The sequence below is a fragment of the Gossypium arboreum genome, chromosome 3 (genome assembly GCF_025698485.1).
Source record: "Gossypium arboreum isolate Shixiya-1 chromosome 3, ASM2569848v2, whole genome shotgun sequence".
In the NCBI taxonomy this organism is placed as follows: domain Eukaryota; kingdom Viridiplantae; phylum Streptophyta; class Magnoliopsida; order Malvales; family Malvaceae; genus Gossypium; species Gossypium arboreum.
The window spans coordinates 10,238,925-10,264,456 of record NC_069072.1 but is presented as its reverse complement, the minus strand read 5'-3'; the positions used below and the strand labels follow the sequence as shown (position 1 = coordinate 10,264,456).

Sequence of the window (25,532 nt, the reverse complement as noted above, 5' to 3'; positions counted from 1 at the left end):
GTGGATTCTTCCTTAGGTATTGTCTTTTCCATCGGTTTTCTTAAAGTATTTTCCAAATTTTATCTCTGTCTTAATCTTAGTTAATTAGATAGTTAATTTTAGTTTTTAAAACATCCGTTCGATTCTCAGGCTAGATAATAAAAAGATAGTAATTACTAGTACTTTTAGTCCTCGTGGATACGATATTTCCAGTCTCACCTCAACTATACTACTGTTCGATAGGTGCGCTTGCCTTAGTCGAATTTTTAGTTAGTTTTACGACCATCAAGTTTTTGGCGCTGTTACTGGGGACTAAGATATTAGGAACGCTTAATTTTTATTATTTTAGCCATTCTTTATTTTCATTACAATTTAATTTTGTTTTTATTTACTAAATTTTCTTTTCTCTACTTCTGGCAGGTTTTTATAGTTTGTGACTAGAAGAAACCCGTCAGGAACTCTACTTTTTGATAGCAAAATCGAAAGCACAACTCGCAGAAACCGAAGAAAAATAAGGCGAAGCCTACAATACATAGAGAAAGATTGAGAGGCTGATATCCATACCACAACTGAGGAGATGGCTGATAATCAGAATAATCTGTTACCTCCTGTGGTTGCTACAAATCCAGTAAATCAAGATCCTGCTCCTCGTACTATGTATGATTATGCTAAACCTACTTTAATAGGAACTGAATCGAGTATAGTTAGACCTGCTGTTGCTACAAATAATTTTTAAATAAAACCTAACATGATTCAAATGATACAACAGTTTGCTCAGTTTGATGGTTTGCAGGACGAGGATACAAACACTTATTTAGCAAATTTTCTGGAATTCTGTGACACTTTTAAGATCAATGACGTTTCTGATGATGTTATTCACCTTCGGTTGTTTCCATTCTCATTGAGGAATAGGGCTAAACAGTATTTGAACTCGTTACCGCGAGGGTCAATCACCACTTGGGAACAAATGACAGAAAAATTCTTACTTAAATATTTTCGTCGGCTAAAATGGCTAAATTAAGGAATGATATCTGTTTTTTTTAGCATATGGATCTAGAAACTCTTTATGATGCATGGGAGAGATACAATGACTTATTGAGAAGGTGCCCTCACCATGGGTTACCTCTATGGCTGTAGGTTCAGACTTTTTATAACAGTGTGAACCCCTCAACAAGGCAACTGATTGACGCAGCCACTGGTGGAACTTTAAACAACAAAACACCTGAAGAGGCTTATGAATTTATTGAAGAGATGTCACTGAATAATTATAAGTGGCAAGTCATGAGAACAAAGCCGAAAAAAACAGCTGGTGTTTACAACCTCGACGCGGCCACTATGCTCTCTAACCAGGTAGAACTTTTAAATAAAAAGATTGATGGTTTGTATGGTTCTACTCAGGTACATACAGTGATGAGGTGTGATTCAAATGGAGGAGGAGTGCACAATACAGATTATCCGTCCTTCAACCCTAGCACCGATGAGGAACAAGTCCACTATATTGGTACTAATTTTAGACCTTAAAATAACCCATATAGTAACATTTATAATGCAGGTTGGAGGAACCATCCCAATTTCTCGTGGGGTGGTTAGGGAAATCAAATGCCACAACATCCTCTAGGTTTTCAACAACCACCTTACCAACAAGAGAAGAAACAGAACCTTGGAGAGATGCTTACAAAATTCATCTTGGTGTCGGAAACTCATTTCCAGAATACCAAAATAGTGCTTAAGAATCAGCAAGCATCAATTCAAGGGCTCGAAACTCAAATAGGACAGCTTGCTAAGTTGATCTCTGAATGACCACAAAGTGGCGTACCAAGCAACACTGAAACTAACCCACGGGAACAACTTCATGCCATTACTGTGCACAATGATAAAGGGTTAGTTGAAGATGAACCGAGCCCAAGGCAAGAAAATGTGGTGGATAATGGTAAGATTGATGTAAGTAAAGAGTATAAACCTCGTGTGCCATACTCCAATGCGACAAGGAAAGACCACACGGATGAACAATTCGGTAAATTCCTTAAACTATTAAAAAATTACATATTAACTTATCATTTATTGAAGCTCTTTCGCAGATGCCAAATGGCATTAAATTCTTAAAGGAACTCTTGGCTAATAAACGAAAGTTAGATGATGCGTCGCATGTGGAATTAAACGCTGTTTGCTCAGCCATTCTACAGAATAAGATACCCAACAAGTTGAAATATTCAGGGAGTTTTACGATTCCTTGCTTAATTGGTAGTTTGAATATTAATAATGCTTTGGCAGATTTAGGGGCGAGCATTAATGTCATGCCCTATAAAATGTCTAAACAACTAGGTCTTGGGAAACCCAAACAAACTAGGATGAACATTCAATTGGCAGATAAAATAATTAGATTTTCTAGGGGTATTATTGAAGACGTGCTGGTCAAAATTGATAAATTTATATTTCTAGTTGACTTTGTTGTTCTAGACATGGACGAGGATAGTGACGTACCTTTAATTTTAGGAAAGCCCTTTTTAGCAACTGCTAGAACTATCATAGATGTTGGCACAGGTGAATTGATACTTCGTGTGGGTGATGACATGATTAAACTTCAAGCTCGTGATTCTGTTAAAATATCTAGTAATTGAGATGATTGTTTAAGTTCTATTAATTTAAGTAATGTTGCAACTCGAACTTCTTTTCAGGAAACCCCTAGGAAGAACGTGATGGAGCCACATTCTAATCCATGCAACAAAAATAGAGCGACTTATAAAGAACAAAGGCTTCAGCTCGATGAATTAGACGAATGGCGAACACATGTCAAGGAGAAACCAAAAGCACATGATAAATCAAAACGGCACCACGATAGGCGTATGAATGAAACAACGCAATTTAAGGTCGGGGAAAAAGTATTGTTAGATGAAAAGGACCTTAGAATTGCTACTTTAGAACACAATACAAATAAAACGATTCCCTTCATGGTACTGAATATTTTCTCACATGGTACAGTCGAGGTAACACATATTGACTTCGGAACTTTCAAGGTAAATAATACTCGACTCGGACCTTATCTTGATAAAATTGATAACAGAGGTGAGGAGTTTCAAGTCCTCAACCCACCGTGACAACACGAAATTGAGGAAAGTCGAGCTTAGACTCTAAATAAGCACTTCGAGAGGCAACCCGAGCACTAACACCCTAACTAGTTTATTTTAGCTATTTTTCGTATTTTTTATGCAGGAACAGTGACCCACACGGCCTGGACACATGGACGTATCCTTAGCCGTGTGAAAATTAAAAAATCCCCAAGTATTGAGCCACACGGCCTGCAATAGATCTACACGGACGTGTTCTAGACCGTGTAAAAACTGGAGCTAAATTTTTAATTTTTAGACAAGTCAGAGAGTTATACGGGCAGGGCACACGGCTGTGTGTTCGATCACATGGGCGTGTGGGATACCACATGGGCGTGGGAGAAGCGAACAACAAAGGACACGGCCGTGCGGTACGGCCGTGTGACGATTGGGCATTCAATTTTCTTAATTAACAAGGGCTAAACTTGAGCCACACGACTGTGCCCCTATTTTAACCCCTAAACCCTAATTTTTTCTCTCTTGTATTTTTCATCCTACCTTTCTCCTAGCTGCAGCAACCCTTTAATCCCCCTACTCCAGCGACCTTTCACTCCCCGTCTGGCCACCATCATCCCTTTTCACCTTTCCTTTCCTTTCATTTTCTTTCATCCCCATCTCTTTCCCCCTCTCTTTCCCCCTCTCTTTTCACTTCTTTCCTTCCTCTCCTCTCCTTCTCCCTTCACCCGTCCGAACCCAAGATCTACCCCCACGCCTCCACCACCACCCCGTGATGTTGACGCATCTGATGATGAGAACCTCTGAGTCTATTTATTTTATTTCTTTTTATTTTTATTTTTATTTTTATTTTTATTTTATTTAATTTTCTTAAGACTTATGTTTTATATTTTGAACTATGTTTATCTTAATGGTTATTATCGAGTGATCCCTTAATTCTCTTCCACAATTGTGTTTATTTTCTTATTAGCAACTCAGAATCATACCTTTCATTAGCCTTATCCACAACTCTGGCTTTTACTATTCCAATGATTTCATCCAAAACTTCAGGGTAGTTTCGCTTCTCTCCCTCTCTTCTGATATTATGCTTATATTATTATCTAACTTTATAAATTGAGGACAATGTACATCTTAAGTGTGGGGAGGTTATTTATGATTATCAGAAAATCCTTAAATTTTTATCTTTTCTCAAATAAATCTCTCATATTACTATTAGAATAAATTTAATTGATTTATGATTTTTATTTATATGTTTTGAATTAAATTGTAATAACCCAAAATTCATAGGCACCGGAAAAGTGAGTTATAGGGCATTCGTCTTAGTGAAATAAGTTTGAAAATAATTATTAGAAATATTTATGAGTTTAGTGGTGTGTCTAATTAGGTTTTAATTAGGTGAAATTAGCTTAATTTAGAGTAATTAGTAAAAAGGACTAAATTGAATAAGGGTAAAATTTTAATTATAAAGTAATAGAAAGTAGAACGGCAAAAATGGAAATTAAGCCATTTGCAAAAGATGAGGCGGCATATGTGTTAAAAAATCTAAGATTTTATTATTATTAATTATTAGTATGGTTTTATATTAAATTATTATTATTATTATTATGGTTTCATATTAAGTTATAATTATTTAATTGGTATTATTATTAAATAAATTAAATAGTAGACAATTGTATGTGTAATAATATTTATTTGTACAAATGTAATATATTTAATTGATATTAAAATAGATATTTATTATTATTTTTATATTAAGTTAAAGATATTTATTAATTAAATAATTAATTTATGAGATTTTTGTTTGACAAATAAATTGAATAATGACAATTGTAATAAAAATATTGGTACATTTGTAATAAATAGATATGTACACTTGTAATAAAATAATTAATTTGCTTAATATTAAGGTAAAGATATTTGTTAATTGAATAATTAAATTATTAGATTTTGTGTGAAAAATAAAATAAATGGTGACAAATGTATGGTATTGATAGTGTACACTTATGTGTATATGATTAAATACTTAATAGATATTTAAAATAAATATATTATAACATATGTTAATTAAATAAACAAAGTAAATAAAAGCATAAAAGAATGAAATAAAAAGAAACAAAGAAAAGAAAGAAACAGAGAAATTCGAAACAGAGCAGGAAGAAAATGGGAAAGAAAAGAAAAAGGAAAAATTTAGAGTTTAAGGTTTAAAGCTTTGATTGGTAAGTCATTTAAGTCCTTTCTATTTAATTTTGATGTTTTAGAAGCTTTAAAACAAGATTTTGATGAAATTAAGTTGATAGTTCAAGAGTTCACATGTTTCCGAATAGGGTTCATGTTGGACAAATTATGGAATTAGGGATTTAATTGAATGAATTCTAAGTTAGAATCGATTAAGGGATTAAATTGAAAACTAGGCTATAAGTTTTATGTTGTAGGGACTAAACTAAAGAAATTTCAAAATTAGGAAAATATGCTGGAAATTTTATAGTTAAATATGAGTTTAGACAAAATTTGAATAGAAAAAGAGAGTGAATTGGATTAAGATGTATAGTATTGCATTTATTTTTGTTTTACATGTAAATGTACCGTAATGACCGATAATACTCCGTAATCCTGTTCTGGCGATGGGACGCGATTAGGGGCATTATATTTAGTGGTATCAAAGCTAATCGGGTTTAGCCGATTCTAGGATTAAGTCGTGTATTGAAAGGAGTCAAGAGGTACATGCCATTTTTATGTTAAATTTGAGTCGGGATTGGATGTTGATATATATATATACTGATAAATTAACTCTGTTTTATAGTGAGTAAAAGATGTCTGACGAAAGTATCGAGGAAACTAATCAAGAAATGTACAGTAGAGATAAATCACTTGATATAAATGAATCTGAATCCACAACCCCAAGTGTAAACCCCGTAAGTAATCAACCACCGAATACTAGAAGGGATAATACAGAAATATTTAGAATGATTGCCGAAGCTCTTCAAAGAGCGGTAGGAAGTATGCCTGCTACTACTTCTACCCCTGCTACCCGACAAGCCCCTATTAAGGAACTAAAAAAGTATGGAGCTACAGAATTTTTGGGATTAAAGGGAACTGATTCAACAACAGCTGAAAATTGGTTAGAGACTACCAAGAGAATTTTGAAGCAATTAGAATGCACAACACAGGAAAGTTTAGTATGTGTTGTTTCTCTGTTACAAGAAGAGGCTTACATATGGTGGGAATCAGTGATTCAGAATGTACCAGAAGAACAGGTAAACTGGGAATTCTTTCAAAGGGAATTTCAAAAAAAGTATTTGGGAGAGACATATATGGAAGATCAGAAACAAGAGTTTTTAATGTTGAAGTAGAAGGACATGTCTGTAGTGGATTATGAATGAGAATTCTTGAGACTGAGCAAATATGCAACTGAATTTGTAACGACTGAAGCTGACAGATGCAAGCGATTTCTAAGAGGACTGCGAGATGAATTCCAATTGCAATTGATGCCTCTATGGATTACAGAGTTTGTAAACTTAATAGAAAGAGCTAAAATGATTGAGCAAGTACTAGGGAAAAGTAAAAAGTCGGAAACTGCCTGTTCAATTAGAAAACGTCCTGGAACTGCTAGTTCAAGTTTGCAAGTCAAACGATCGAGAGAATCTTGGGATAGTAGAAGATTCAGTTCAAGATCAGAAAGAGGAGACCGAAATCGAAAGAGACAGACTTCTGTATCTACTGGAAGTATCAGAAGCCCAGCTCAGAACATTGAAATTCCAGAATGTGAATATTGTGGAAACAAACATAGGGAAGAATGTAGAAAGTTAACTGGGGGTTGTTTCCGATGTGGTTCCACTGATCATTTTGTAAAGGACTATCCGAAGATTGGTAAGGTAACACCAACGAAATCACAAAGATCTGAATCTGCTTCTAGAGGTCGAGGGTCAGGCCAAAGTGGCCTAGCTGCTAGATGAGGTATTAGAAGAACTAGTGAAAATGCTACACAGCAATCTGAAGTAAAAAATTCAGCCCGAGCATATGTTGTAAGAACTCGAGATGAGGGAGATGCCCATAATGTGGTGACAGGTATATTCTTATTACATTCAGAACCGTTTATGTTTTAATAGATCCGGGACCGTCACATTCCTATGTCAATACAAAACTGGTTGAGACGAAAAACTTAAAACCTGAATTGTCTAAAGTAACAATAGAAGTGTCTAGTCCATTAGGGCAAACTATGTTAGTGAATCAGATATGTTGAAGATTTCCGTTAATGATTCAGGATAAAATCTTTTCTATTGATCTGTTGATCATGCCATTTGGCGATTTTGAGATTATACTGGGTATGGATTGGCTATCAGAACATGGATTAATTTTAGACTGTAATAAAAAGAAATTCATTATTCAGAATGAAAGTGGTGATCAGATTAAAGTAAATGGTATTCAGACCAGTGGGGCAGTTCGTGTTATTTCAGCAATTAAAACAAGTAAGCTTCTTAATCAAGGATGTGCTGCTTTCTTAGCATATGTTATTAATTCCAATTCAGTTGAGAGTCAGTGCAGTAAAATTCGAACTATATGTGAATTTCCTGATGTGTTTCCTGAAAAATTGCTTGGATTACCCCCTGATCTAAAGGTAGAGTTTGTGATTGAAATATACTCGGGTACAAATCCAGTGTCAATATCTCCGTATAGAATGTCACCTACTGAGTTGAAGAAGTTGAAGGTACAACTGCAAGACTTATTGTATCGAGGTTTTATACGACCTAGTACAGCACCGTGGAGAGCTCCAGTGTTATTTGTTAAAAAGAAAGATGGTTTGATGTTGTTGTGTATTGATTATCAACAGTTGAATAAGGTGACTATCAAGAACAAATACCCGTTACCTCATATTGATGATTTATTTGATCAACTAAAGGGAGCTTCTGTGTTTTCAAAAATTGATTTGAGGTCGGGATATTATCAGTTAAAAGTAAAGGAAAGTGATGTACCGAAGACAGCATTTCTTACACGGTATAGGCACTATGAATTCTTGGTGATGCCATTTGGATTAACAAATGCTTTAGCTGCTTTTATGGATCTTATGAATCGAATTTTTCAACCGTACTTGGATCAATTTATAGTAGTTTTTATTGATGATATTTTAGTATACTCAAAGTCTAAAACTGAACATGAGCAGCATCTCCGAATTGCTTTGCAAATATTAAGAGAGAAATAACTATATGGGAAATTGAGTAAGTGTGAGTTTTGGTTAACGGAGGTTGTATTCATTGGTCATGTAGTATCAGCAGATGGGATAAGAGTAGATCCAAAGAAGATTGAAGCCATACTTTAGTGGAAAGTTCCCAGAAATGTCTCAGAGGTACGTAGTTTCCTTGGGTTGGCTGGATATTATCGAAGGTTTGTGAATGGATTTTCAAAAATAGCTTTATCGATGACAAAATTACTGTAAAAGAATGTACCGTTTGTTTGGAATAAGCAGTGTTAGAAAAGTTTTGAAATGTTGAAGCAAATGTTGACAGAGGCACTAGTGTTAACTTTGCCAGAATCAGGAAAAGATTTTGTTGTGTACAGTGATGCTTCCTTAAATGGTCTTGGGTGTGTATTGATACAAAATGGAAAGGTAATTGCTTATGCTTCACGGCAATTGAAACCGCATAAATGTAATTATCCGACAAATAATTTACAATTAGCAGCTATGATATTTGCCTTGAAGATTTAGAGACATTATTTATACGGTGAAAAGTGCTACATTTATTGTAACACCACTCGCCCCTATCTGATGTCGGGACAGGGTTCGAGGTGATACTAGATTAAACTCAACCAACTATATTAAATCGGGCCGTAAAATTTTAATCAATTTAAAACTTTTCATTTCACATACATTTTGTCCCTTAAACGGGGTCACGAGGCCCAAAACATGCATTAGAGACGGTTCGAGACTAAACCAAGAACTTAAGAAAAACTTGGAAAAATTTCATGCTTTAAGGCTTCACGCGCCCGTATAGGTATAGAACACACGCCCGTGTGCTAGGGACACGCCCGTGTGCTAGGGACACGCTTGTGTCCCGAACCCGTGTCCAAAAAACTTGGACATTCTGCCAATTTGGTAATGAACAAATTGGAGCCGCACGGCTAAGGCACACGCCCGTGTCCTATGGCCGTGTCCTTCATACGGCTAAGACACATGGCCGTGTCTCTTGCCCGTTTGCTTACTACCATGCATACTGAATTGAAAAACTTAGGTGCAGGGGATACACGGCGGGACAACATGCCTATAGGGACGGATCGTGTGTCACCCACGGCCTAGATACACGCCCATGTGGATAAATACAAGGCTATTTTCCAAGCTATTTTGTCCCCCTCACAACATATGCACGCATACTTTTACAATAGCATACAACATGGCAAAATTAGACACTTAAAAATTCCTAACATGTCATGACCATGGCAATTTCACATGCAATAGATATCATATATTTTACTCACATCTTTACCACATTCATGCCATAATCATTATAAACTCATCACGTAAGTCCATAACATATGCATGCATCTTTAAAACGGGTTTACAACCCCATAACCAAAATAAGCCAATACATTTGGCTAAAATAATATCACATACTCGAATATTTAAACTCCTATACATGCTATAGACTCAAAGTACTTGAAATCACTTACACCAATAGCGATAGCTCGACAGTGTGATAGTATCTCCGACGAACTCCAACCCGAGCAAACCTGGCAACCTTAGAGAACATGGGAAAAAAAGGGTAAGATTCACGCTTAGTAAGTTCATATTAAAATAATAAGCAACTCATTAACATGTTTTATCCAAGTTCAGAACATATTCTCAAGTCCTGATAAGCTGTCTTCTTGTACAATAGTCAATAAAATATTTATTTCTGGAGCCAAAAAACTCTAAATTAAGTTTCATTAATTTTCTTTGAAACTAGACTCATGTATCTTTCTACCATAAAATTTTCAAAATTTTTGGTTTATCTAAATAGTACAGTTTATTCCTCAAAGTTACCCCTGATTCACTGTCTGATAGTTCTGACCCTTCTGCACTAAAGTTCAATTATCTCATAGCACAGGACTCAAATAATGTTCTTGTCTATTTCTCTTGAAAATATACTCATTAAGATTCTAAATATATAAATTATAACTCATAAATATTTTTTAAAATTTATAATGATTTTCTCAATTCAGAATAGGGGATTTCGAAGTCATTCTGACTCTATCTCACACAACTTCAAATATCTCATTATAGGAAATTATTTTTCCTACATGGTTTCTTTTATAAGAAACTAGACTCAATAAGCTTTAATTCTATATTTTATTAAGCCTCTAACTCATTTTTCACTATTTTTAGTGTATTTTCAAAGTAGGACTATGGCTGCTGTCGAAAACTATTTTAGTGTAAATTAACGATGCTAAGTTTATCACACCTAATTCATTTCCACCACATTGGTAAGGTTACATATTCATACATCATAAGTATAGACCTATAATCACAAGGTCATCACAAAATCATTCTCATAGGCCTGAATGACCTATTTACATCTTCATCAAATGTGCATCATAAACTGAAATCATTTCTCATGAGCTTGGCATACATACCTGTGTTACTCAACATGCTCATATTCATTCCCTACTAATCATATAACATGAATTGAATTCACATCTCGTCCAATTTCATGTAAGTACCTGTACCACTCACAATATGGTCATAACCTTTCTCATTTAGCTTAAACCGTAACTCTCACTGTTGAACCATTCGGAAAGCTATCGAATATTCACTAAGCCTCAAACATAGGGTATAATGCCGATGCCATGTCCCAGACGTGGTCTTACACTGGCTCTTACATATCTGTACCGATGCGTGTCCCAGACATGTCTTACACTAGCACATCTCACCGCTGATGCATGTCCTAGACATGTCTTACACTGGCTCACATCTCGAGGCCGATGCATGTCCTAGACATGTCTTACACTAGCTCTCATCTTAATGCTGATGCCATGTCCTAAACATGGTCTTACACTGGCTCTAATAATGTGGCCGATGCATGTCCTAAACATGTCTTACACTAGCATACACACATCGCCCAATGTCATGGCATGAATATCAGTTTATTCCTAAGGGTCAACCGGGAGGTTTCTCTACAGCAATTCTCATCATACATAATCATTTCCATAATCAAGCAATTTATGCTATATCAATTCAAATACTGTAATAACGATGTAGTTATATCATTTACATACGACTTATTCGTTTCTATGGGATATCATATTCCATTGAATTTCTAATGTCTTCTACCATCACGTGAATGTTATTAACTTTTGGCATCACTTTCATCATACTTAATATCATCAACATATAATTCAATATAACCAAAGCAAGATAGATTCAAGTATATTAACAATAACATGGATAACATGCTTATTTAGCCATACAAACTTACCTCGAAACCAAATTAGTAAAAGAGGCCTAAACATCAATTTCTCGTTTTTCCTCGTTCTAAGCCTGAATCTCGTTTTTCATCATCTACAACATCACATTATAACACATAAAATAACATCAAAATAATTTTCTCCGGCCTTGGAATAGTGGTTCCAAAACCACTGTTTCGACTAGGCCCAAAATTGGGCTGTGACAATTCTTCCCCCTTTAGGGATTTTCGTCCCTAAAAATCTTACCAGAAGGAGTTGCTTTCAACTTTCACGAGTCACTTTCACCTTTTTCTCATAATTTATAATTCATCTCAGTCTCATACTTAGTATTCTCTGCCTTTCCATAATTGCGGACTAAACCTCGGAGCTCAATTCGAAATACTGAAGACTGACATTCTTAGAACTATAAACTCAGAAACATATAACTCAGTCACATCTGTCGAATAATATATCTGTACATACTAAAACAATCATGCGGACTTCTATCATCAATCTATCAAAATTCAACTTGCATCCCTCTTTTTTCTCGGGGATGAGAGATATCCCGATACGAAATTCATAACAATCCTTTCTTATTTTCTTCCCACTATTATCACTGATAGTAATAATCTTGAATACATTTGATATTCGGCTTTACCCTGTAGACAATTCAACATCCTTTGGAAAAATAGACAAGATGCTGCTGTAAACTCTGTACCCAATTCTCTGTATAACCCAGAGTTTTTCAGTACTCAAATCTTACTCTGAAATAATAGTAACAGAAACCAGAAATCAAATCCTCCTTGCAATTCCAAATTAAAAGTCGAATCATGCTGTACTTGTTTAATTTACCACTTATAATCACATTTCTATACTCTGGTCATCAACTGTTTAGAAACTTTACTAACATGAATCAAATGATTCCACTTCATAGATGTGGTCTCTTTATTAATCAGGACAACTTTACTTATAACAACATCTCTCGAATGAGAGAAATCCAACTAATATGTTCTGTATCGTATTTTTAAGAATAAAATTTCTTCATCTCAGACTGTACGTGTACTTACCCGTAATTGCACAACATTATTCCCGAATCAAAGAATAAACTTAATACACATGGCTTAATTTACCTTTGCTGATAATATTCATTTACGCGAAGATTAGAGAAATCCAAATACTAGAATTCCCACACTCCTATAGTCGAACCAGTAGCATAATCATAATAGGCATTGTTATCGCAAGTAAAAAATACCTTTAAAGATGAGCCAGACTGATAATTCTCGAAATAAGAATAATAGGAACAATCTTGATAAAGAATTCCAAGAAATAACACCATACCAGAAATCCGAGAATATAACCCTGAAAAAAGTAATGAGAAAAATCTGGAAAATCTCTCAGAGAAAACCATAAGGAAACTACCATCTATACGCTCTAGAATTCCATCATAACAGAGATAATATATTTCCCGCATATATATATATATATATATATATATATATATAACCATAATCAATAGAAACATCAAAATGGTCTCATCTGAATTTTCACCATCGACTTCATTCCGGCATATCAGAAAAGAATTCCGAAGAGATAAGAAATGTTGGTCATAACTAACCAGATTAACAGAGCTTTTTAATATCACAATTGCTAACATTCTTATACAATAAAATTTTCACTAGGAATGAACAACCATACATATTCCCAAGGATAGAGGAAAATACAAAATACTCAAAAAAGAGAGATAGCTAAAGTTTTACTTAATTGAATCCGTCATACTCAGACATTTTTGCAAATCCGATATCATTCCTCTGATTAATTCTGTCATCACTAATCCCATAATACTCCATTATTGCACTCTTTAGTTTCACATTTGCAAGCTTATAAACATATCTCTCTTGAATTTCCTCATATAACTCTATTCTGGTAAGGGGGTGAAGATTGTAAAGCCTTTAAACTTTCGATTCTCACACATATACACATTTAACAACAACATAGTATCATGCACATCGATTCAAACATTTCAAATTTCCAATTTCTTATGAACACACTTTCACATATCTTAGTAACACATGCAACTTTATTTCATATGAATACTAGCCAAACATTAGTGAACTTATCACAATATAAATTTTCATTTCTTTTACTCGAATTACCATTAATGTCTAATCAAGTTCCAACACTTAGCCTTAATTTACTTACCAACATTTACCAAATTAGAGAACGTCTTACGATTTTGAGTACATCATTCAATTGATGCATAGTCCAACTATGGTCTTATCCGTCAATTTATAATCGAACGATCGTACTTAATTCCAGCGTTCTACTCAATTTGATCTTTCATTTCAGCTTTCATGCTATTATAACATTTATGACATCTTTAATTCAGAGATTTAAACATAAATGTCAATCACATGTACATACTGATTATACATCATTAAACAGAAGTACTTATACACACATTCTGTCATTTCGAGTAAATTTTTCTTTTCATAATCACTTGGCCAAAAGAGTTGGGCACATAACATCATATGAATACTAACATGCATGGAAAAGCTTATCACGGCTTATCTTTCATCTTATTCCATGTTTCCACATTCTTTAACTTATGATTATCACATATTGAGTACTAATTCATGTAAAAAAAGCATGAATCTATTTTCATACCTTTCCAAATTTCAACATATCACAAGCACGTTTCAATCATCTTAATATTACTTCTATCATTAACTAGATTTGCTTGGTTGGAAGTCTTTTCTGTCTTAGCAAATAGTTTCGTTAGAGCCAGGAGGTATCACACTATCACGAGTAGTACTATAGCATGTATAGCTAGACGCTCTTACGCTATATTAATCAGAGAACTGACTAAACCATACTCTAATACCACTAAATGTAACACCCCTCGCCCATATTCGACGTCGCGACAGGGTTCGAGGTGATACCGGACTTAAACTCAACCAACTATATAAAACTAGGCCGTAAAATTTTGATCAATTTAAAACTTTTCATTTTACATACATTTTGTCCCTTAAACGGGGTCACGAGGCCCAAAACATGCATTACAGACGGTTCGAGACTAAACTGAGAACTTAAAAAAAACTTTGAAAAATTTCATACTTTAAGGCTCTATACGTCCGTGTGGGTATAGAGCACACGCCCGTGTGCTAGGGATACGCCTGTGTCCCGAACTCGTGTCCAAAAACTTAGACATTCTGCCAATTTGGTTATGAACAAATTGAAGTTGCACGGCCAAGGCACACACCCATGGCCGTGTCTCTTACCCGTGTGCTTACTACCATGCATACTGACTTGAAAAACTTAGGTGCAGGGAACACACGACTGGACAACACGCCCATAAGGGCAGATAGTGTGTCACTTACTAAGCATAAAACTTACCCCTTTCCTTTCCCATGTTCTCTAAGGTTGCCAGGTTTGCTCGGGTTGGAGTTCGTCGGAGATATTATCACACTGTCAAGCTATCATTATTGGTGTAAGTGATTTCAAGTACTTTGGGTCTATAGCATGTATAGGAGTTGAAATATTCCAGTATGTGATATTATTTTAGCCAAATGTATTGGCTTATTTTGATTATGGGGTTGTAAACCCATTTTAAAGATGCATGCATGTGCTATGGACTTACGTGATGAGTTTATAATGATTATGACATGAATGTGGTAAAGATGTGAGTAAAATCTATGATATCTATTGCATGTGAAATTGACATGGTCATGACATGTTAGAAATGTTTATGTGCTTAATTTTTCCATGTTGTATACTATTGTATAAGTATGCGTGCATGTGTTGTGAGGGGGACAAAATGGCTTAGAAAATAGCCTTGTATTTGTCCATATGAAAATAATAAGAAACTCATTAACATGTTAATATTCTCAAGCCCTGATAAGCTATCTTCTTGTACAACAGTCAATCAAATATTTATATCTGGAGCTACGAAACTCTAAATTAAGTTACATTAATTTTCCTTCAAACTAGACTCATGTACCTTTCTATCATAAAATTTCTAGAATTTTTTGTCTATCCAAATAGTAAAGTTTATTCCTCAAAGTTACCCCTAGTTCACTATCTAAAAGATCCTACCCTTCTACACTAATTTTCAATTATCTCATAGAACAGAACTCGAATAATGTTCTTGTCTATTTCTATTAAAAATAGACTCATTAAGGATTCTAAATATATAAATTATAACTCATAACTATTTTTTTACAATTTATGATGATTTTATCAAATTAGAATAGGGGATTTCGAAGTCATTCTGACTCTATCTCACACAACTTTTAACATCTAATTATAGGAAATTCTTTTACTTACATGGTTTCTTTTATAAGAAACTAGAATCAATAATATTTAATTCTATATTTTATTCAGCCTCTAACTCATTTTCCACTATTTTTAGTGTATTTTCAAAGTTGGACTATGGCTGCTGTCCAAAACTATTTTAGTGTAAATTAACGATGCTAAGTTTATCACACCATATTAATTCATTTCCACCACATTGGTAAGGCTACCTATTCTTACATCATAAGTATAGACCTATAATCACAAGGTCATCACAAAATCATTCTCATAGGTATGAATTACCTATTTACATCTTCATCAAATGTGCATCATACACTGAAATCATTTCTCATGAGCTTGGCATACATACCTATGTTACTCAACATGCTCATATTCATTCCTTATTAATCATATAACATGAATTGAATTCACATCTCATCAATTTCATGTAAGTACCTGTACCACTCACAATATGGTCATAACTTTTCTTATTTAGCTTAAACCGTAACTCTCACCGTTGAACTATTCGGAAAGCTATCAGATATTCACTAAGCCTCAAAAATAGGGTATAATGCCGATGCAATGTCCCATACTCAATATCATCAACATATAATTCAATATAACCGAAGCAAGATAGATTCAAGTATATTAACAATAACATGGATAACATGCTTATTTAGTCATACAAACTTACCTCGACACCAAATTGGCAAAAAATGCCTAAACATCAATTTCTCGTTTTTCCTCGTTCTAAGCCCGAATCTCATTTTTCATCATCTATAACATCACATTATAACACATAAAATAACATCAAAATAATTTTCTCCGGCCTCAGAATAGTGGTTCTGAAACCATTATTCCGACTAGGCCTAAAATCGGGCTGTTACAGTTTATACTGATCATAAAAGTTTGAAGTATTTACTTTCTCAAAAATAATTGAATTCAAGACAATATTGGTGGATAGAAATTTTAAAAGATTATGATTGTGTTATTGACTATCATCCAGGTAAAGCGAATGTTGTAGCTGATGCACTGAGTAGAAAGGCTGCAGTTGAATTAAGAGCAATGTTTGCACGTCTCAGCATTACCGATGATGGAGGTTTTTTGGCCGAATTGAGAATAAAGTCAATAATGTGTAATCAGATCAGGTCAGCACAACTGACAGATGACAAATTAATGAAGAAAAGAGAGATAGTACAGAACGGTACAGCAGGGAATTTTAGTATTGATGAAAATGATTGTCTGAGGTTTCAGAATTGGTTCTGTATTCCAACTACTTCTTAAATAAATGAGTTGATTTTTCGAGAAGCTCATAATAGTCAGTTTGCATTACATCCTGGACGAAAAAAAATGTACCGTAATTTACTGGAACTGTGTTGGTGGCCGGGTATGAAGAAAGATATAGTGCAATATGTGGCTAAATGTTTAACATGTCAGCGAGTTAAAGCTGAACATCAGGTTCTGACCAGATTACTTCAGCCTATTAATATTCCTGAATGGAAATGAGACTGCATCATGATGGACTTTGTAATCGAGTTACCATTATCAGTGAGCAACAAAAATAAAATTTGGGTAATTGTTGATTGGCTCACAAAGTTAGCTCATTTTATAGCAATTAGAACGGATTGGTCATTTCAAAAGTTGGCAGAAACTTATATTCAGGAAATTGTGAGACTACATGGTATTTCTGTATCGTTAATTTTTTTTTGGGATCCACGGTTTACATCGAGGTTCTGAAAATAGTTGCATGAGTCTCTCGGTACACGACTTTATTTTAGTACGGCTTTTCATCCACAGATTGATGGATAGTCCGAGCTAGTTATTCAGATTTTAGAAGACATGCTCCGAGCTAGTATCATTGATTTTGAATTAGGTTGGGAACGTTATTTACCGTTAGCTGAGTTTGTATATAATAATAGTTATCAATCAAGTATTCAAATGGCACCGTATGAAGCTTTGTATGGTCAGAGATGTCGATCACCAGTGTGTTGAACGGAACTGAATGAAAGAAAAATGGTTGGTCCAGAATTGATCCAAGAAACAGAAAGTATTGTTAAAAAGATTCGAGAAAGATTGGAAGTAGCTTTTGACAGGCAAAAATCGTACGCAGATCTGAAACGAAGGGACATTGAGTATTTAGTTGAAGATAAAGTATTTCATAAAATCTCACCTTGAAAGAAAATCTTAAGATTTGGTCGGAAAGGTAAATTGAGTCCATGATATATTAGACCGTATGGGATTATAGAAAGAATTGGACCGGTGGCATATCGTTTAGCTCTACGTCCTGAACTACAAAAGATTCATGATGTTTTCCATGTTTCTATGTTAAGAACATACCGATCAGATCCATCTCATGTGATTTCAACTGAAGATATAGAGATTCGACCTGATTTGTCATATGAAGAAGAACCGGTTAAGATACTGGCACATGAAGTAAAGGAATTACATAATAAACGAGTTCCTTTAGTAAAAGTATTGTGGAGAAGTCATAATATTGAAGAAGCAACGTAGGAACCGGAAGATACAATGAGATCATAGTACCCCCATATCTTTTCAGGTAAATTTCGAGGACGAAATTTATTAAGGGGGAGAAATGTAACGACCCAAATTTTAAGGTCATCGGAAAAGTGAGTTTTTGGGTCTTCGATTCTAAAAATTAGATTCATAAATATTTATTAGAAATATTTACAAAGTTAAGTGAGAGGTTAATTATTTTAATTGGTACAAATGTATGTATATATATGAATTTACTTATTATTTAAGAAATAATAATTATTAATTATTAATTATAATAATATAATAGTTAAAATAAATGAAAGAAACAAAATAGAAAAAGAAAGAACAGAGAAGGTGGAACGAAATAGGAAAGAAAAAGAAAAGAGAAAAGAAAAAGGAAAAATTAGGGTTTTGAGGTTTGAAGCTTAATTGGTAAGTCAATTTGATCCTTTTTCTTGCAATTTTTGATGTTTTTTGAATCCTAGAACAAAGCCCTAATTGAATTATGTTGAAATTTAGGAAGATAGTTTAAGTTGAACTATTGAGTAAATTATGAGAAAAAGTAATAGAAATTCAAGTTAAAAGTGGGAGAAGGATTAAATTGTAAAAAGAGATATAAGCTTTGTAATAGTAGGGATTGAATTGAGAGGATTCTATAATTAATGTTTTATGCTGTAAAATTTAAGAGTTGAATAGTTTAAAGTGATAATTGAATGAAAATATAGGATTTATTTTGAAAAAAAGAATGGTTATGGTGGAATGACCTAATTGGAAATTATGTAAAAGTTACATGGAAATAAAAGAGTGTGTTATTAAATAACATACATTGATAATTTTAAATGTTAATTTTTATGTAGCTAACGTAGCACCAAAAACGTTATCGAAAAAGGGAAAGGAAAAAGTGAACGAGGATATCGAATAAACTCAAAATTACGGTTTGTATTTCTATAAACTGTGCTTAATAATTTAATAAATGTAATTATTATTTTTAATTGGTTAGTATGTATGATAAATGATGTGATAGAAATTGTTACTGTTTCTGTATCAAAATGAGATGATTCAAATACTCTATTAACAGTGTTAGGCTAAGTCGGATATAGTTGGCATGCCATAGGATTGGAAGTGTTCAGGGATATTCCGACTGTGTATCGATGAGACACTATATGTGTCGACTACTGTTACTATTTCGGATTCGTTTCGAAGAGGTACTCTGTACCTGATTGTTACTGTTACTGTTACCCTTACGTGTATTCCGACTTTAGCCGATGAAACACTGTATGATATCCCGGTCTGTAGGTTGAATCCGTGTATCCGTCTAGGTTCGAGTTATGTTAATAGGGGTAAATGAAAGTATTAAAGACCGACTGCTATTGATTATGTAACTGTGACTGTTATACAATTGTTGAAAGGTATCGAATGGTATGAAATATATATAAAGAATTTCTTAATTACATTTAAGAGCTATAAGATGAAGGCAAGAGATTAAGCTATTAAGACTATAAAAGTAAAAGTTTTGAGTTATAATACATATACATGGCTTGTTATTGTTCTAAGCATTAGTTTATAGAAATACCACTGAGTGTATACTCAGCGTACGATTTGTTTCCGTGCGCAGGTTAGGTACAAAGTAACTAACGTCTCAGCATCCAAGCCAACTCCCGAACTCAAGTACTTGGTGAAGTTTCCTGTCTTAAAGAATGGCATGTACCAAGGTTGTTTTGATGTTAAATTGTTTATAAGTGAAATTAGTGAAAAATGTTAGTAGATAGTTAATGGATGTAATGAGTGTGTTATAATATAGTCATTTTTTAATTGAATTGAATGGTAATTAAGTGCAAATTTTGAAGTAGTTTGTTTAAGGATTATTGAATATAAGTGTTAGACTATGGTATGATGGTTTAATGAGTATTAAGTGTGTTTATCATATTTTGGATTGGTTGAAAATTCGAATATTAGATTGCTTGTTGTTTAAAGTTTGCAGGGTTGGTAAATTTGAATTATAAAGTTCATTTGGAGTCCACACGGTATGTCACAAGGGCGTGTGACCAGACCGTGTGAGACACACGGCTTGCACACGGGCATGTTATTAGGCCGTGTGTCCCCTGCACCTAAAATACTACAAACATGTTGCCACACGGGCTGAGCACATGGGCGTGTGCCTTGGCCGTGTGAAATTAATTAATTTATAGGTGTAAGTCAGAAAGCCCCACGGGTTGATGACACGGGTGTGTCACATCAGCCACACGAGCATGTTACACCAGCAACATAGGCGTGTGGTACTATTCAAAGGAAAAAAATTTAAAATTTCATGAAAAATTTTCTAAGCTTCTGGTAGAGCCCTGGTTTGTTTAAGATGTTCTTATTAAGTACTGTGGGCCCATTAAAGCTATATTTAGATGTATAGTATTGCATTTATTCTTGTTTTACGTGTAAATATTTGTTTTACGTGTAAATGTACTGTAATGACCGGTAATACTCCGTAATCCTATTCCGGCGACGGGACGGGGTCAGGGGTGTTACAATTAGAAACTCACTAACAAAAGTTAAGATTTAATGTCTTGCATTTCTGAAATGAATATGGGCTTATTCATCCACCATGTCAATGATTTTGATATTATATGATTTTGGTAGATGCATCTACAAAATAATCACATATGTGTTATTAATTTGCAACCTGTCGTTTGCAAGATTACTTGTTTAAATAATTAATTTCAGATCATGTAATTAAGACAATTCATCTTGCTAATGTTGGTGAGTTTACATCCCAACTTTTCAATGATTATTGCATGTCAATTGGGATAAAAGTTGAACATCCTATAGCTCATGTTCACACACAAAATGATTTAGCTGAATTATTTATCAAATGCCTCCAACTAATAGTTAAATCATTACTTATGAGAACTAAACTTTCTATTTCAGCATGAGATTATGTTGATTTATATGTTTTACGCATCAAGCCAATAAGTTATAAATACTCCCTATTACAATTGATTTTTTGTCAAAAGCCAAATATTTCCCATCTTACAATTTTTTAGATGTGCGGTATATGTTTTAACTGTTCCACCACAACGCACAGGTCATAATAAGAGATTGGGAATGTATATTTATATGAGTCTCCTTACAATATTTTTGTGCAATTAATTTGATATTTAATTATGACATGAGTTGTCAGTTTTTCCAACATTAGGGGGATAGAAACAATAATTTGTAATGAGTTAGGGGGAGAATAATTTGAACCAGAAGTTCATTAAGGATAACTCATTACAAGTTAACTGTTAGATGTATTTACAAACTTAATGAGAATAACCAAGTGTTATATATCATCTAATATTTTAATTTGAATCAAAATCCCAGTAGGACAATCAGTTAGAATAAATAATAGATTGATCGGTTCCAAAGATGAAAATTATTCTAGATGGTCATATAGTGGAGGCGGGTGCTCCTGTAACACCCCTAACCCGTATCCGCTGCCAGAACAGGGTTTCGAAGCATTACTACCATTTACAGATCACTAAAAAAAATTTAAATACTTACCGATTCAATGCATCATATAAATAAATATATTACCATTCAATAAACAGTTTGACAGTTGTATAAGCATCAAACAGCAACATTGTTAGTATACTTGCACATATCTCATATAAATTCAACGCTGATATATCTATTTTCTCGACATATCGCACTTGAGTTTAATAATAGTCTCAATTACATAATTTCCTTGTATCAACATATCAAAGATAATCATATATGTACATGTCATGAAACATATCATGCTCTTACCGTTTCTTCATAAGCATATATCATTCATTTCATTATATCAATATTTCATGCTCCATCATTTCCATATATTTTATGTATATTTATTAGGTAATAGCTTATATCAAACTTAACATAAATTATATTTCATGTACTTATACTTATTTCGTTTATCTATCTTCATAATTATTTCATATAACCATTCGTCATCGATACATATTACACGAATATCAATTGTTCAACAGATGCTAGAGCGTCTCCCATCCACGGTCTTATTTATCTTTGACATGATGCCATAGTGTCTTTCAACTATGGTCTTACTCATTTTCAGTCATGTTGCCATGGTATCTTTCAACCATGGTCTTGTTCATTTCATATCACGTTGCCATGGTATCTTTCAACCATGGTCTTACACATTTCATATCGAGTTGCCATGGTATCTTTCAACCATGGTCTTACACATTTTATATCAGTTGCCATGGTATCTTTCAACCATGGTCTTACACTCAGTTGCCATGGTATCTTTCAACCATGGTCTTACACATTTCATATCGAGAGCACACTCCGCTGAACCTCATCCTTGCAGCGGGATTACCACCCGAGCTAAATCCCGCAATATAAACTCATAGAGTATTGTCGGGATTACCGGTCCAAAGCTAAATCCCGCAACGACAATTACTCTAATGAGCTTGGATCCAATTACCAGTCCAGCTAAATTCAGACCCTAATTCGGATTACCCGTCCGGCTAAATCCATTTTACACATATTCTTCTGGAGGGCTATATCAGATAGGATCACCCGTCCTGCTAGATCCTTTTACCGTCAATTCTTTTTCGAGATCCATCGAATTTTCCTTTCATTCAACCGGATTTCTTCCCATTTTATCAAATATATCAATGTTTTATAAATTTTCATACAATGAACATTCAAATCATATTCACATCAATAACATACAATCTCAAGCATTTCGAATATAATTCAAGTTACACGAACTTACCTCATTGATTGCTCGTGTTTATTATTTCATTATTCGATATATTTTCTTTTCCATGATCAAGTCTCGTATTTGTGTCGTCCGGATCTTTATAAATAAATTTGATCATCATTTTCATTCATTTCATATTCTAATACATTTAATTAATGCTCTAGGCAAAATTACCATTTTGCCCCTAAACTTTAATTAATGACGATTTCATCCTTAGGGACAGAAAGTAAAATTCTTGCAATTTAATCCTTATTTCCAACTATTATTCTCATATATAATGATAACAGTCCATGAATTCTATAAAATATCAAAATTTTCCATAATTTCAACACTTTTCAATTTAATCCCTAAAACATGTTTTCCCGATCTTGAACTAAATTGATAATTTCGTTAAAATTTTTGTAATTTAAATAATAAAATAATCTATTTCATGCAATTTAGTCATTTCGACATTTTTACAAAATTGCCCATAAAATTTTACTTTTATTCAATTTAGTCCCCGAGCCTAAAACATGCAAATTAGCCATGCTAGATGAATATTCATACATATTTTCCTCCTCCTCCTCTCCATTCCACATCCTTAATTTATATAACATACAACAAGTAACATTATCAATAATTTCACTATTTACTTATATGTACATTCAAAACTGTCCATTTGCGTCATAGTCACTAAATTATTTATATATTAAGCTACAGAACTCAAAATTAAGATCCGTTAATTTTTCCTAAAACTATACTCACATGTATTCTTATCATAAAATTTTCAGAATTTTTGATTTAGCCAATTAGTACAGTTTATTCATTAAAGTCACCCCTGTTCTGCTGTCTGACAGTTCTGACCCTTCTTCACTAAAAATTAGTTATCTCCTTTTACAGAATTCAAATGATGTTCTAGTTTGTTTCTAATAAAACTAGACTCATTCAGGATTCTATAAATATAAATTTAAGCCTCTAATTATTTTTCTTCATTTTTTTATTATTTTTCAAAGTCTGAACAGGGGAACCCGAATTCATTCTGACCTTGTCTCACAAAATTCATTATATATCAAAATTTACAAATTCATTGCTTACACTGTTTCTTCTATGAGAAACTAGACTCATTAAGATTTAATTCCATATTTTTTCATCTTTTAATTCAATTTATAAAATTTATGGTGATTTTTCAAAGTTAGACTACTGCTGCTGTCCATAACTGTTTTAGTGCAAGATATTAATTACCATGTTATAACACCCTTATTTTCTTTTTCTACACCATTTCTCATCACTTTCTCTTATTTTCTCTTCACTAACATATCAAGAACATAGGACCTTATGTAATAAAACTCTACTATAACATTATTTCCATGATTTATCAACAATAACAAACTTAAAACATATTGAAATCTTGATGTACTTACCTTATTCTCTTGATACCAATCTTTAACTTGATTTTTCTCTCCTCCAGCTTCTATTTCTTGAATCCAACTTGATATTCTAACTCCCCATGTTCTCCTTAATATTTTCTCTCTTGGTAGCTATGGAAATTCATTTGATTTTTGGGTGAAAATGGTGAATTTTTGGTAAAGGACCAAATTGTAAAGAAAGTAAAACTTTCTTTCTTCCTCTCTTTCTCTCACGTTAGTTTGCATGGAAAGGAAAGATGATGAAAATTCTTCATCTTTCTTTCCTTATATACTAAATAAATAATAATAAAATAATATTAAATATCTCATAAAATATTAATAAAATAATATTTATCTAATTAATTAATTTAAAATATCATTAACATAATCATTACATTCTAGAATTCTCTCTCTTACTAATTGACCATTTTGCCCTTCATGATCTTTTAGAATTCCATCCTTGAGTCATCATTTAATTTGGTAAAATTGCAATGTAGTCCCTCATAGTTCTTCACTTATTCAATTTGGTCCCAATTCATCCATTTTCCTTAGTTTCTAGATCATTCTACCCTTAAAATATTTACACTATTGGTCCTTCATCTTTTTCATATTTACACTTTAACCCTTTAAGTCTTGAGTATTTACTCTTAGGCAACAAAACTTTTCTAACTTTTACAATTTAGTCCTTTCCTGAATCAAGATATCATAATTTACTTCCCAATGTTTCCATAACTCAAAACTTCCCTTTTTATCACTTTATTTCCTTATTTTATTATATCAAGGATAATATATTACTGTAAAAATTTTCAGGGTAGTACATCTCCAGAAGAGACCCAAGACATAACTAATAAGTAAAATCTCAGAAGAGATTCAGGTACCTGAAACTTAATTTTAAAATAATGAAAATAAGAGATCTCAATAAGTTATGTCAATTCGAGAAAATGTGGAGACGAATAATAAAAGTGGTCGACAATGATTTTGCATGCAGTATTATTATAATGAAATAAAAGGAGGATCCTGAATAAATCTATTGAGAAATATAGATATAGAATAAATTGATTAAAATAGAAAGATGCAACTTATGTACAATTAAATTTGTGGAGTTTTTGAACCAGTAATCCAAATATCTAAAGGTATAAAGCCAGTGAGGGTGCAATTAAAATAGTTTTG

At 33.4% G+C, this 25,532-nt stretch overlaps 1 protein-coding gene and 1 non-coding gene across 2 annotated transcripts; one reads left to right on the top strand and one right to left on the bottom strand.

Annotated features, from left to right (window-relative positions):
* Positions 1 to 993: 993 nt before the first annotated feature.
* On the bottom strand, positions 994 to 1,100 carry LOC128291013 (small nucleolar RNA R71). Its single transcript, XR_008280791.1, has one exon. It is a non-coding gene; the product is annotated as a small nucleolar RNA R71 (small nucleolar RNA).
* A 4,748-nt stretch (positions 1,101 to 5,848) lies between these two features.
* On the top strand, positions 5,849 to 6,991 carry LOC108484899 (uncharacterized). The gene is made up of 2 exons (XM_017788783.1): positions 5,849 to 6,369; positions 6,475 to 6,991. Exons 1-2 carry the CDS (start codon positions 5,849 to 5,851, stop codon positions 6,989 to 6,991), a joined length of 1,038 nt encoding a protein of 345 aa, XP_017644272.1.
* The last annotated feature ends 18,541 nt before the right edge of the window (positions 6,992 to 25,532 follow it).